At 44.5% G+C, this 13,571-nt stretch overlaps 1 protein-coding gene across 1 annotated transcript; it reads left to right on the forward strand.

Moving 5' to 3' along the window:
- Positions 1-348: 348 nt before the first annotated feature.
- Positions 349-3,647, forward strand: LOC122038231 (probable inactive receptor kinase At4g23740). The gene is made up of 3 exons (XM_042597876.1): positions 349-449; positions 589-2,225; positions 2,933-3,647. The coding sequence occupies exons 2-3, from the start codon at positions 998-1,000 to the stop codon at positions 3,574-3,576; spliced, it is 1,872 nt and encodes a 623-aa protein (XP_042453810.1). The 5' UTR covers positions 349-449; positions 589-997; the 3' UTR covers positions 3,577-3,647.
- The last annotated feature ends 9,924 nt before the right edge of the window (positions 3,648-13,571 follow it).

Below are 13,571 nucleotides of genomic sequence, written 5' to 3' on the forward strand. Positions count from 1 at the left end.
TGAGTTGGGTCCCATTCTGGGCACCAACACAAATGACTGCCAATGATAAAGAGAGAGTGAATTGGGTATCGAATAAATGGGTGAAAAATGTCGTTTAATCAAAATTCATGAACTCAAGCAGGTGTTTCCTTTTTAAACCGCTACGTTTTAATATAGAGAAATTTTACTTCCCACCTCAAAGTTTATTAATTTTCCAATAATCATCGCATAGCTTAAAATGTCAATTTTCGGTCTAAAGTTCCAAATATATTATTTGGAAATTCTAAAACGACGAGAGGCGAAATGCAATTTTTGAAAGATTTCGAAGGAAAAGTTTAGTAAATCTTTATAATCTGGAACGAGGCGTTTGATCCGTCACCAATGGCGTCCCTGGCTCTCCTGCCCACTTCCCACCCTCTCCAGTCTCCTCGTGCTCATTAATGGCGGATCAATAGAGAAAACTTCCCGAGGTTTGCTTCTCTCATTTATGATCAATATTCTACTTCTTCGTCTTCCGCGACTCGCTCCGATCTCACATGGCGACTGCTTTGGACTTATTTTATTTTATTGCCATGCTGCGTTCTAAACGCCTCCTCCTCTCTCTCTCAGTTGCTTCGTTGGCGATAGCATTTCTTTGAGTTAATGAGCGCATTGATTGCCGCCAACGCTGGCCGACCGCTTCGGACGCATTACTACTGAGTTTTGAGCCAAAACCCTGGCAGGGTATTTGCCTCTTTCGACGCCGCCGCATCGTCGCTTAGTTTCTCGCTTTCTCTCAACGACTACGTTACCTCTTGCCGATTCCTGTCGCATTCCCAGATCTCCCACGCGAGTCCCTAGCTTAGTTTGCCTGCGTGCTGTCGTTGTGAGGCAAGCCAAGGAGGGAGATTTGAGGTTTTGCGTCTTGGTTAGGTGAAGCACTTTGTGATACGCTGTTAAAGCTTGACTCTTCTTGCATTCTATTTCTGGTTTTGCATAAGAAAATGCAGAAAATCGAGATCTCAAACTAGGGCAAGAAATGATTAGGAAGTCAGTACTCTTGGTGGTTTTTGCCCTTTGGTTGTCGGCCTTCGCCACTGGAAGTCTGGTCGACGACAGGCAAGCGTTGCTCGATTTCATCATTGCCATCCCTCACAGCCGCGGCCTCAATTGGAGCCTCTCCACATCTGCCTGCAGCGGCTGGTTCGGTGTCACCTGCAGCCCTGACGGCTCCCGCGTCATCTCTGTTCGCCTTCCGGGGATCGGGTTCAGTGGCCCAGTCCCTCCAAACACTCTCAGCCGCCTCTCCGCCCTCCAGATCCTGAGCCTCCGATCCAACAACCTCACCGGCTCCTTTCCTGAAGACTTCGCCAATCTTACTTCCCTTACTGGCCTCCACCTCCAGCTGAACAGCTTATCTGGTCCTCTGCCAACGGATTTCTCTCCGTGGAAGAATCTGACGGCGCTCGATCTCTCCTTCAATGAATTCAACGGGAGCATCCCAGGTACCGTTTCCAATCTAACTAAGCTTGCCACTCTGAACCTCTCCAACAACTCATTATCCGGTGAAATTCCAGATCTTCAGCTCCCAAACCTCCTCTTTCTTAATTTATCCAATAACCATCTTAATGGCTCAATTCCCAAATCCCTTCAAAGGTTTCCAAACTCTTCCTTCTATCACAATACTTTGGCATCTACATACACTTTAACGTCGGCATCACCACTGCCTCCTGCTCTTTCTCCTTTCCCAAGCTCAACAACCCTGAGGAAGTTGAATGCGTCCCTAATTCTCTGGACCATAGTTGGAGGATGCTGTTTAGCGTTTCTAATACTCGCGCTACTACTCTATTTTTGCTGCTCAAAGAGGAGAGACCAGAAATTGGTGTCAGGAAAATGGTCCAAGGAGGATTATTCACCAGAGAAGGCTGTGTCTGGAAGTCATGAAGCGAACAACCATCTTGTCTTCTTTGAGGGCTGCACATTTATTTTTGACTTAGAAGATCTGCTGAGGTCTTCTGCTGAGGCTCTGGGGAAAGGGACATATGGGACTACATATAAAGCTGTGCTTGAAGATGCAACTATCGTGGTGGTGAAGCGGCTGAAGGATGTTGGTGTCGGAAAGAAAGAGTTTGAGCAGCAGATGGAGATGGTAGGGAGGATAAAACATGAAAATGTAGTAGGGTTACAAGCATATTACTACTCAAAAGATGAGAAGCTCATGGTCTATGACTACTTCAGCCAAGGCAGCGTTTCTTCCTTGTTACATGGTAAAGTGCTCTGCTCTTGGTATATTTGTTTCTTTTAGGTGTAGCAATGAAGTGAGATTGCCACTTCGAGATTTTACTTTGTTATGTTATGGCTGATACTTGCTAGTTCACGTTGGTAGCCTTCAATTGCTTATCTTTCTCCTACTATAAAGGTTCTCTATTTATATGGGTTGACATGGAACATTTAGAGACTAGTCAACTTCTTAAAAATGGTCAATCAATTTATCAAGTAGCGATTATAGTCTTTCTTTTAACTCCTGGATTTAGGAACAACGTAGTGTTGACCATATTGCATTACTTTATATGCCATCAACATCTTTGAATTTTTTTTCTTGGTATAGTAATAAGCATTATTCATGGTATTAGAAGCACTAGTTTTATAACAATCATACAGATTAACCATGTTAATACCTGACTCATGTAACTTTTCTTTAGGCACGACTGTTTTATTGAACTCGTATCACTGATTACTTCAGTTTGTAGTTCTTTATTCTATGGCTTAATCCCTTGCTTCTTGAGTATTTTCTCAAGCTAATTGCTTTCAGTTTAGGGAGTGCTTTAGCTTTATTTTAGGTAAATTCATAATTTCTCTTGTATTTTTCATCAAAACAATTATCTTTATTCTACTTCCATTGACCTAAAGTCTAGATTATTTTTTTAATGTAAATAATGCCAGATGCAATAGGATGATTTTTAATATTTTGCAGCAAACAGAGGAGGGCAGGACAGAATTCCTTTAAGTTGGGAAACCAGGCTTAAGATATCACTTGGAGCAGCAAGAGGAATCGCACATATTCACAACAAAAACAATGGGAAACTTGTCCATGGGAACATCAAGTCATCCAATGTTTTCTTGAACAGCCAGCAGTACGGTTGCATCTCTGATCTGGGCTTGTCATCCCTCGTTAATTCTATAGTTCGAACTGCACCTCGAATGGCTGGCTACCGTGCACCTGAGTTGGTTGATACTAGGAAGGCTACCCAAGCCTCTGATGTCTACAGCTTTGGCGTCCTCTTGCTCGAGTTGCTCACAGGGAAATCTCCCATTCATGTAAGGGGTGCAGGTGATGAGGTGGTTCATCTTGTTCGTTGGGTTCAGTCTGTTGTTCGTGAGGAATGGACCGCTGAGGTATTTGATGTGGAGCTATTGCGGTGTCCTAATATCGAAGAGGAGATGGTGGAGATGCTTCAGATTGCAATGAACTGTGTTACTAGGAACCCAGAGCTTAGGCCCAAGATGGTGGAACTGGTCAGAATGGTTGAAGGAGTTGGAAGGTTCGACAATGAAAACCGACCTTCAACTGAATCTGGATCAGCAGCCTCAACACCAGGACAACAAATTGAAGCATAAACAACTCCAGAATGATTATGTTTTTTCATACATTATAATATTGAAGGATCCCTGGAATGCCTCTTGCTAGAGTAAATCTTTATTTAGCACTAGTCCGGTCAGATTCTTTGGCTCTAGTAGTAATATTTCACAAGTTCTGGGACCAAATTATCAGAATAAAAACGATTATTTATCGAGCTAGTGGGTTATAAGAAGTAGAAACAATGACTTGTGTCTCTTTAAAATCATAGAGAAATTTGAACTGGTGTACATTTCTTTAAGTCTATACGTGATTTGAATGTTGATCCAAGAGTCTGATCACTTTAACAGACTAGTACCATTCGATTTCCTTTTCAATTCTTGCAAAAAAACATGTTTATTTTGTTGCAAGAACTCCGATACTTCACTGCTTAAAGGGATCAAATAATCATGAAGATAAAGCAGGAAGAACACGATATCCTTCTAAAAACCCAAGAAAGCAGCAATCCAGAAAACTTCCAAAATTACATTAAAACTACCATTACCACTACATGAGCACAAATAAATAAAGAAGATGAAAAAAGAAAACAAAAGCATTTCAAACTTCTCTACAGATTCGTATCAGAAATCCAAGGGGTGGATGAGATAGGTGAGCACCAGGGCAAGCAGCATCAGCACGTAAGCTATTCCTTGATCAATTGATACCCCTGCACAAGTTTTGTTGCTTCCTTCATTGATGCATTACTCTATTGGAAACAGTTGTTTTTTATAATATTTTTAGCTTCTCAAAGTCAATCTTGATTTCGTAGTAGGATAAAAAAAAAGTTGGGTTTGCACCAAATTAAACTAAAAGATCATTGCTTTCACTTAGAAAAGTACTTCTTGTCGAGTAAACTTTGATGTTTAAGACAAATTGTCCTATTCTTTCAAAAAGTAGATTTTTGAGTGAACATACAATGTTTTCCACGAAATGAAAAACCATCAGCAGCAGCAGAGTGATTAAAAACGTCAAGTTTATAGACATTTTCCCGTTAATCCTTTGTATCTCGTAAAAAAAAATTGTATCTTCGAGAAGGCGTCGCAATGTTCATTAAATCATACAGGAAAAATATATAGAACCCGGTGCATAAAACAGTGAAGTGCAACGATTCAAGAACAAAAAACTTAAATAAAACAATGTGTTTCATTCGATCTACATCGAATCGAATCAAGAAGATAAGATAGCCATTAAGAGGAAAAGAAGGATGTATGGAATAAAGCCTCACGATCGCTGGCGGGAGAGGGCGCCTGAGCCTGGGCCCGGACGGCGGGCATCAGCACAATGCCGAAGAGGAAGGTCACTGCGGCTGCTGACAGACCAACCGGAACCCGTGCCATCTCCTTCCTAATAATCTCTCCGATTCAGCACCTCCACCACTAGCACGAACCAAAACCCTAACGCTGTGGGAGGCGGCCGATCGCACACCGACGAATCGGAGAGAACGGAGTGAGCGAGGGGGCTTGAGTAGCTGCCGCTGGAAAAGTCGGGTCCACCGCGTGTGAATCGGCATCTGAAAAGGGCCCGCGCGCCAGGATGCAATCCGAGGGCGAGTGGGACCGCGTATCCTTCGTGGCAGAATCTCATTGGTTGCGCCGGCAATTCCACTTTATTCAAGTGTCGGAGTTCCGAATTCATTTGTTTATTTTTATATATATATTTTTTTCCAAATGAAAAAAATACGTACGTGTCTTCGCATCCATGGCTAACCGATTAGTCTTCAAAAATGGCGGTAACTTTCTTGTTCCTGGTATTTAGAGCCAATCAGGCAATGCTCCAGAAATCTCATCGTTGGGCAGAGTTTGGTGCTGTATCCACGCTGTAAACTGAGGTCAACTTGAAAAGAGGGAATCCAGTTGTTATCCAAAGTCATTCCTTGTGATTCAATTCAAGAGGGAATCCAGTTGTTATCCAAAGTCATGCCGTGTGATTCGACGAATAAGACCGGTTTGCTCCTCATGAGTGTGGTGTAGTGATGAAGTACTCCGAGGAGTAATAAAAAGATTAGGGTTTCACTTCCAAATAAGATGAATATCTTGAAAATTAATTTCTGAGCGTGTATAATTTACGTTTTGTATTTATCCGATGAGTAAATGAAGGGAAAAGATAGTCTACCTTGAGGATTAATTGAACAAGGACTGGTCTTCTTAAGCTACTATTCTTAGAGAACCTAGCGTGATATTATGAAAGCTCTTATCAATTACCATGGAATGAGAATTAAGAAAGAAACACATAGAAAGTGCATGGTTTGAAATTTCATTCTGGCCCCAATATCACCCGGGCTATCCTTCTATCTTTTTCCATTTTGTTCTTTTTCTCCTCAAGGAAATCAATTTTCCACCATTATTGGCCCCCGGGCTACCGCCCGGATAGCCAAAAATGTGGCTCCGCGCTTGGAGGTCAGTCATTGGGATTGGGCGGACGTAAATCTTGCACCTGGCATAACTCACCTCTTCATCCACTTGCTTCTTCAGTTATCATAATTTATCTCCTCCATGTTAGTCCTAGTGTGAACTGGCAAGGGCACTGAGGGCGAGCGCCCTTGCCACTTGGTGTGAGCCTTGAGCATTGCCACGTTCTTTCTTCTTCTTGATTCTTGCCGACTAGCTCCAACTTGTACCGATACACAGTGTATTGGTGTTGGTGGCAAAACGTTATTGTTTCAGTTACATACCGATACAATGTACTGGTATATGTTAGACACAAACAATCTGTCGGAGATTTTAGGGGTATTAGCTGAATTCAAATAGCACTGATTTAAATTCAACTTACAGTAGAGATAACCTGAGCAGATAATCTCAGGCTGCCAGCAGGGGCTGGTTTCTGCTCTGAGCCGAAGAATTGCCGAGCAAGAAGATCGACTGAGCCACTAGTCTGTGTTGCCGAGCGGGCGGATCGGCCGAGCAGAGGGCAGATCGGCCAAGCAGATCGGTCGAGATGAGGTCGGTCGGTCAGCCGGGTCGGCGTGCAGCAGAACAGGTCTTGACAGAAAGGAAGACCAGGTCTGTTTAGAGTAGAATGACCAGGTCTGTTCAGAGCAGATCTGCAGAACAGAAGACCAGGTTTGCAGAGCAGTCTCGAAAGAGCAGTAAGGTCGGGCAAAATCCCGACGGGGCAAGCTGACCGATGCCTGCAAGTAGCAGTTTCCTTGAAACAGATTCACCCCCACCTCCGGCTGTGCTTCGAGGCTTATTTGGGAGGTCTGTTTCTCAGGATACAACGGTTTGACCGCGAACTCCACCAAGCACCGGTGGTCACGGCGAACTGAGTGGTACCCGAAAGCTACCAGTCCACGGCCAATTTGTCGAGCAGGAGTTGCACGACAGAGAAGGGGAATGAGGAGAAGAGCTTTTTCTTGCTTTTGCTGTGTTATCTGCGTAACCTTTTGCCTGAGGTCGCAGCCTCCTTATATAGGAGCTCAAAACCAAAGGACACCATTAATGATCATTACTTAACGCCAGCTTTTCACTTGGCTGTTTTGATTATGCATTAATTTTCCTTTAATGCATCCGTTACACAAGCAGCAAAAAGATATATGTAGCAAAATGTTGGTTGTTCCGCTTGGGCAAATTTTTTGCCCCGACCGGTCTGACATTCGTGTGCGCAAGTCGCGCTCGCGCACGAGTCAACTTGGTTCAATGCAATCCTGGCCCTGGATTTGCACCCCCCTGCGCACCCACGCGTGAGAGAGAGCCTCTCCCCATGCATTTGTTCACATCCTCAATGCATGTGAATCAACATAAACCAACAAACTTGCCTTGAAACTTCCAATGTGGGACTAAAGTCTCATTCACAATGAAGCTTCTTCTCTTCCACCTCTTCTCCATTCACACTTATTCAACAATCCCCCACATGAATGGAGATAGAGTATGTGATAGCATTCAGCAGTTGAGTCAAGTATAGGATAAGTATGGTTTACCTTTTGAACCTTCCCTTGTGAAGATCTGGTTGCTTACTGGCTGATAGTAGACACGATGTCCTTGAATTATACTGCCGTCTGTGTAAGCAGTGACAAATCTCACCCAAGACTCTCCCTGATACAACTCAGTTCTTATGAGTGTGTTCGTTCTTGGCCATGAACACGCCTGGTTCTGTGAGAAGCTCTAAGAATTGTGCCTCCAATTCTCTTCGAAGTGGCCCACTTCTTTCTCACATAGGTGATCCCTCAAGAGTTACCATCTACTCTTTTTGATCATTAAAGCTCATTAGCTTATCCTGCTCTAGTCACTGTTTCAATGGGCTACCCCCCACAGTGTGTCTAGTCAGTGCAGATTAGTTGTCCCTTTGAACCTAGTTCTTGGGATCTCTAGTCAGCATAGGTTGGGTGTCCTCTGCACTGATCGCTGACAATGACATCAAGCCCATTCCCTGTGATGAGCTTGCTACTAACTCTCGATTTAACCCCTTGGTTAACGAATCCGCTAGGTTATCCTTTGACTTCATATAGTAACAGTGATAACTCCAGTTGAGAGTAGTTGTCTAATGGTATTATGTCTTCGACGTATATGTCTAGACTTACCATTATACAGATGGCTCTGTGCTCGACCGATTGCTGATTGGCTATCGCAATGTATGCAAATCGCCGGCACAGGTTTCGACCATCGAGGAATATCTTCTAAGAATTGTCGTAGCCATTCAGCCTCTTCACCGCACTTGTCAAGAGCTACAAACTCATATTCCATCGTGGATTTGGTTATTACGGTTTGCTTAGAAGATTTCCAGGAAATGGCTGCACCTGCTAGAGTGAAGACATATCCACTCGTATACTTAGAGTCTTTTATGTCAGATATCCAACTTGCATCGCTGTATCCTTCGATCACAACAGGATATCTCGTGTAGTGCAGTCCATATTCACGAGTATATCTCAAGTACCTCAGTACTCTTGTTATCCCTTTCCAGTGCTCAATATCGGGATTACTCGTGTATCTACTCAGTTTGCTTGCTGCGTAGGCCAAGTCTGGTCGAGTACAACTCATTAAGTACATCAGACTTTCAATTACTTGAGAGTACTCTATCTGCGAGATACTTTCATTGTAACGCCCCGGCCTGAGCGGGCCCCTCCCGGACCGAACCAGGAACGACACCAGAATTACCTATCAGTTTGATGACTAGCTCCACAGACCACCGGAGGTCCTTTCAGCGTGCTTTGTCCTCACTCGCACGCACCCTGGAAAACTTCCCAGGAGGTCACCCATCCTCAGATTTCTCCAAGCCAAGCACGCTTAACTTTGGAGTTCTTAAGTTTGGGCTTCCGAAAAGGAAGGTGCACCTTGGTGATATGGATAGGGTAATCTAACCTTTTAAGTCATACTTAACCAGAATCTCAGAACCGGGGTATTACAATCACCCCCACTTAAAGACACAACGTCCTCGTTGTGTAACCACAAATCACACCACAAACAAATCCCAGAATCTCCCTCGCTAGGTGGTGCCCTGGGTGCTCCTACCACAGGCGCATTCACGGTCGCAAGGTCGCTCTGATACCATCTGTAACGCCCCGGCTCGGGCAGGCCCCACCCAGATCGAACCGGGAACGACACCAGAATTACCTATCAGTTTGATGACTAGCTCCACAGACCACCGGAGGTCCTTTCAGCGTGCTTTGTCCTCACTCGCACGCACCCTGGAAAACTTCCCAGGAGGTCACCCATCCTCAGATTTCTCCAAGCCAAGCACGCTTAACTTTGGAGTTCTTAAGTTTGGGCTTCCGAAAAGGAAGGTGCACCTTGGTGATATGGATAGGGTAATCTAACCTTTTAAGTCATACTTAACCAGAATCTCAGAACTGGGGTATTACATTCATCTCAATTTTTCGATAGATGTTGACTCGTATCTATCGGCGTTCGTGCCAACGCAGTATCACCCTTGGTGAATTTCTCAAGAATCTTTTCCACGTAATGGGACTGACCAAGAACAAGTCCTTCTGTCGTTCTAAGAATTTTGATTCCTAGAATCACATCAGCTAGGCCCATATCTTTCATGTCAAATCTTGAGTTCAACATATTTTTAGTGGATTTGATTATCTTATCATTGCTCCCAATGATAAGTATGTCGTCTACATAGAGGCACAAGATGACATAGTCACTCTCTGTGGCTCTTATGTAGACACATTTATCACATTCATTGATCTTGAATCCACATTCCTTCATGGCATTATCGAATTTCTCATGCCACTGCTTTGGTGCTTGTTTCAAGCCATATAATGACTTCACCAATTTACAGACCTTGTTTTTCTGTCCTGGCACAGAAAACCCCTCAGGTTGGTCCATATAGATTTCCTCTTCTAAATTCCCATTTAGAAAGGCTGTCTTTACATCCATTTGATGTACTTCGAGATTCCATAGAGCGGCAATAGCCAACAATACTCTAATGGAAGTTATTCTCGATACCGGAGAGTATGTATCGAAGTAGTCAAGGCCTTCTCGTTGTCGATATCCTTTAATTACCAATCTGGCCTTGTATTTATCGATTGTGCCATCTGATTTCATTTTCTTCTTGAAGATCCACTTGCAACCTAATGGTTTAATTCCCGGAGGAAGATCCACAAGTTCCCAAGTGTGATTTTGCAAGATAGATTATATCTCAGATGCAATTGTCTCTTTCCAGCGAGGTCCATCAGAAGAGCCTACAGCTTCTGAGTAACTTCAGGGCTCACTCTCCAACATGAAAGTGATAAAATCTGATCCATAGGATTTTTCTACCGGAGCTCTTTTGCTCCGTCTAGGCTCAACCTCCACGAGTTCCTCGTCATCATCATCTTCTTCTTCGCCTTGTGTTTCGGTTGCCCATTTTGAGGAGCTAGCATCCTCACGGGTCTTATACGGAAACACATGCTCGAAGAAAGAGGCATTTCTCGATTCGATTATCGAGTTCCTGTGTATCTTCGGTACGTGTGACTCATACACACAAAATCGATAAGCACTGCTGTTATGTGCATATCCAATAAATATGCAATCAACAATTTTTGATCCTATCTTAATCCTTTTCGGATCAGGTACCAATACTTTGGCAAGACACCCCCACATTCGTAAATATTTGTAGGACGGTTGTCTTCCATTCCATAACTCATAAGGGCTCTTATCTATTTTCTTCCAGGGCACCTTATTTAAAAGGTAATTAGCTGTTAACACAGCTTCCCCCCACATAGACTCTGGCAATCCAGAGCTTAATAGAAGAGCATTCATCATCTCCTTAAGAGTTCAGTTCTTTCGCTCAGCAACTCCGTTTTGCTGAGGAGTATATGGAGCTGTTGTTTCGTGTCTGATCCCATGTTCAGGACACAACTCAGCGAACGGTGACACATATTCACCGCCTCAGTCACTTCGAACCACCTTAATTTTCCTATTAAGTTGGTTTTCAACCTCATTCTTATAGAGAACAAATTTCTCTATAGCTTCATCCTTACTTTTGAGAAGATACACATAACAATATTTTGTGTTATCATCTACAAAAGTGATGAAATATTTATTACCACCACGTGTTGATGTACCTTTTAGGTCGCACACATCAGTGTGGATTAGGTCAAGTGGTTCATTACTTCTTTCAATATGTTGAAAGGATGACCTTGTCATTTTCGCTTCAACACAAATCTCTCACTTGTGTTTTGGGTCAAGGTGGAATGTAGGTATGCTTTGCATGTTTATTAATCTACGCAACACATCGTAGTTAACATGTCCTAGTCTACCATGCCACAAACACGATGACTCAAGCATATAAGTGGAAGAGCTTTCATTTTTATTTATCTTGGGCCTAATGGCCATTACATTGAGCTTAAACAGCCATCATATACATAGCCTCTTCCTACAAACATTCTATTTTTGGACAATACAACTATGTTCGACTCAAAAATAATGCGAAAGCCATGTTTGCTCAAAAGTGATCCGGACACTACATTCTTCAGAATCTCGGGAACATACAGCACATTGTTCAGAGTGAGGTCCTTGCCCGAGGTCATCTTCAGCACCACCTTTCCTTGGCCCATGATGTCTGAGGTTGCTGAGTTCCCCATGAACAGTTTGTCTCCAGTGACTTCCTCGAAGTTGTGGAGCAACTCCTTGTTGCAGCACACATGTCTGGTGGCTCCAGTATCGATCCACCATTGCCGCGGATTTGAACCAATCAGATTTAGTTCTGATACCACAGCGTAGAGGTCGTCCATTTCTGATCTCTCGTTCAGGTTGGCCTCTTGCTTCTTCTTCAGCTTTCTGCACTCCGAAGATTTGTGACCTACTTTGTCACAATTGAAGCACTTCCCAGAGAACTTCTTCTTGCTGATGCCTCCTCTGGGTCCCATCTTGGAAGACTTGGGGTTCTTCCATTTCGAGCTTTGACCGTGCTCGACCACGTTGGCTTTCACAGTAACCTGAGAGAACAATTTCCTCTCTGAACTCTTGTTGTCTTCTTCGATGCGAAGTCGAACAATGAGTTCCTCTACATTCATCTCCTTCTGCTTGTGCTTCAGGTAGTTCTTGAAGTCCTTCCAGCCGGGAGGCAGCTTCTCAATGATAGCAGCCACCTGGAAGGTTTCACTCAGAACCATCCCTTCTGAGTGGATCTCGTGCAAGATCACCTGAAGCTCCTGGACTTGGCTGATCACAGTCTTGGAGTTAACCATCTTCTAGTCCAGGAATCGGCCCACGATGAACTTCTTTGCCCCTGCATCCTCCGTCTTGTATTTCTTGTCCAGGGACTCCCACAGCTCCTTAGTCGTTCTCTTCATGCTATACACAGCGTACAACGAGTCGGTAAGGTAGTTGAGGATGTAGTTTCGGCAAAAGAACTCAGAATGAGTCCATGCCTCCACTGTACTGATGGTCTGCGCATCAGCATCCTCATCTCGCTTGGGAGGGTCCTCAGTCAAGAACCGAGCCAGGTTGAGCGTGGTCAGGTAGAAGAGCATCTTCTGCTGCCACCTCTTGAAGTTCAGTCCACTGAACTTTTCTGGCTTTTCCCCATGACTGATTGGCACAGTTCCAATCGGGGCGGAGGGGGCCTGCACTTGTTGAGTCTGTTGCACCTCAACATTTTGTTCCGTGGCCATCTCAACAGAAACGAGTTTGTTTCAAGATTGTTAGACACAAACAATCTGCCGGAGATTTTAGGGGTATTAGCTGCATTCAAATAGCATTGATTTAAATTCAACTTACAGTAGAGATGACCTGAGCGGATAATCTCAGGCTGCCAGCAAGGGCTGGTTTCTGCTCCGAGCCGAAGAATTGCCGAGCAAGAAGATCGGCTGAGCCACTAGTCTGTGTTGCCGAGCGGGCGGATCGGCCGAGCAGAGGGCAGATCGGCCAAGCAGATCAGTCGAGATGAGGTCGGTTGGTCAGTCGGGTCGGTCGGTCGATCGGCGTGTAGCAGAACAGGTCTTGACAGAAAGGAAGACCAGGTCTGTTTAGAGTAGAATGACCAGGTCTGTTCAGAGCAGATCTGCAGAACAGAAGACCAGGTCTGTAGAGCAGTCTCGAAAGAGCAGTAAGGTCGGGCAAAATCCTGACCGAGCAAGTTGACCGAGGCCTTCAAGTAGCAGTTTCCTTGAAACAGATTCGCCCCCACCTCCGGTTGTGCTTCGAGGCTTATTTGGGAGGTCTGTTTCTCAGGATACAACGGTCTGACCGTGAACTCCACCAAGCAGTCTCGAAAGAGCAGTAAGGTCGGGCAAAATCCTGACCGAGGCCTGCAAGTAGTAGTTTCCTTGAAACAGATTCGCCCCCACCTCCGGTTGTGCTTCGAGGCTTATTTGGGAGGTCTATTTCTCATGATACAACGGTCTGACCGCGAACTCCACCAAGCACCGGTGGTCACGACGAACTGAGTGGTACTCGAAGGCTACCGAGCTCAAGACCAAAGGACACCATTAATGATCATTACTCGCGCTCGCGCACGAGTCAACTTGGTTCAATGCAATTCGGGCCCTGGATTTGCACCCCCCTGCGCACCCACGCGTGAGAGAGAGCCTCTCCCCATGCATTTGTTCACATCCTCAATGCATGTGAATCAA

This window comes from Zingiber officinale, chromosome 1A (genome assembly GCF_018446385.1).
Source record: "Zingiber officinale cultivar Zhangliang chromosome 1A, Zo_v1.1, whole genome shotgun sequence".
Lineage (NCBI taxonomy): Eukaryota > Viridiplantae > Streptophyta > Magnoliopsida > Zingiberales > Zingiberaceae > Zingiber > Zingiber officinale.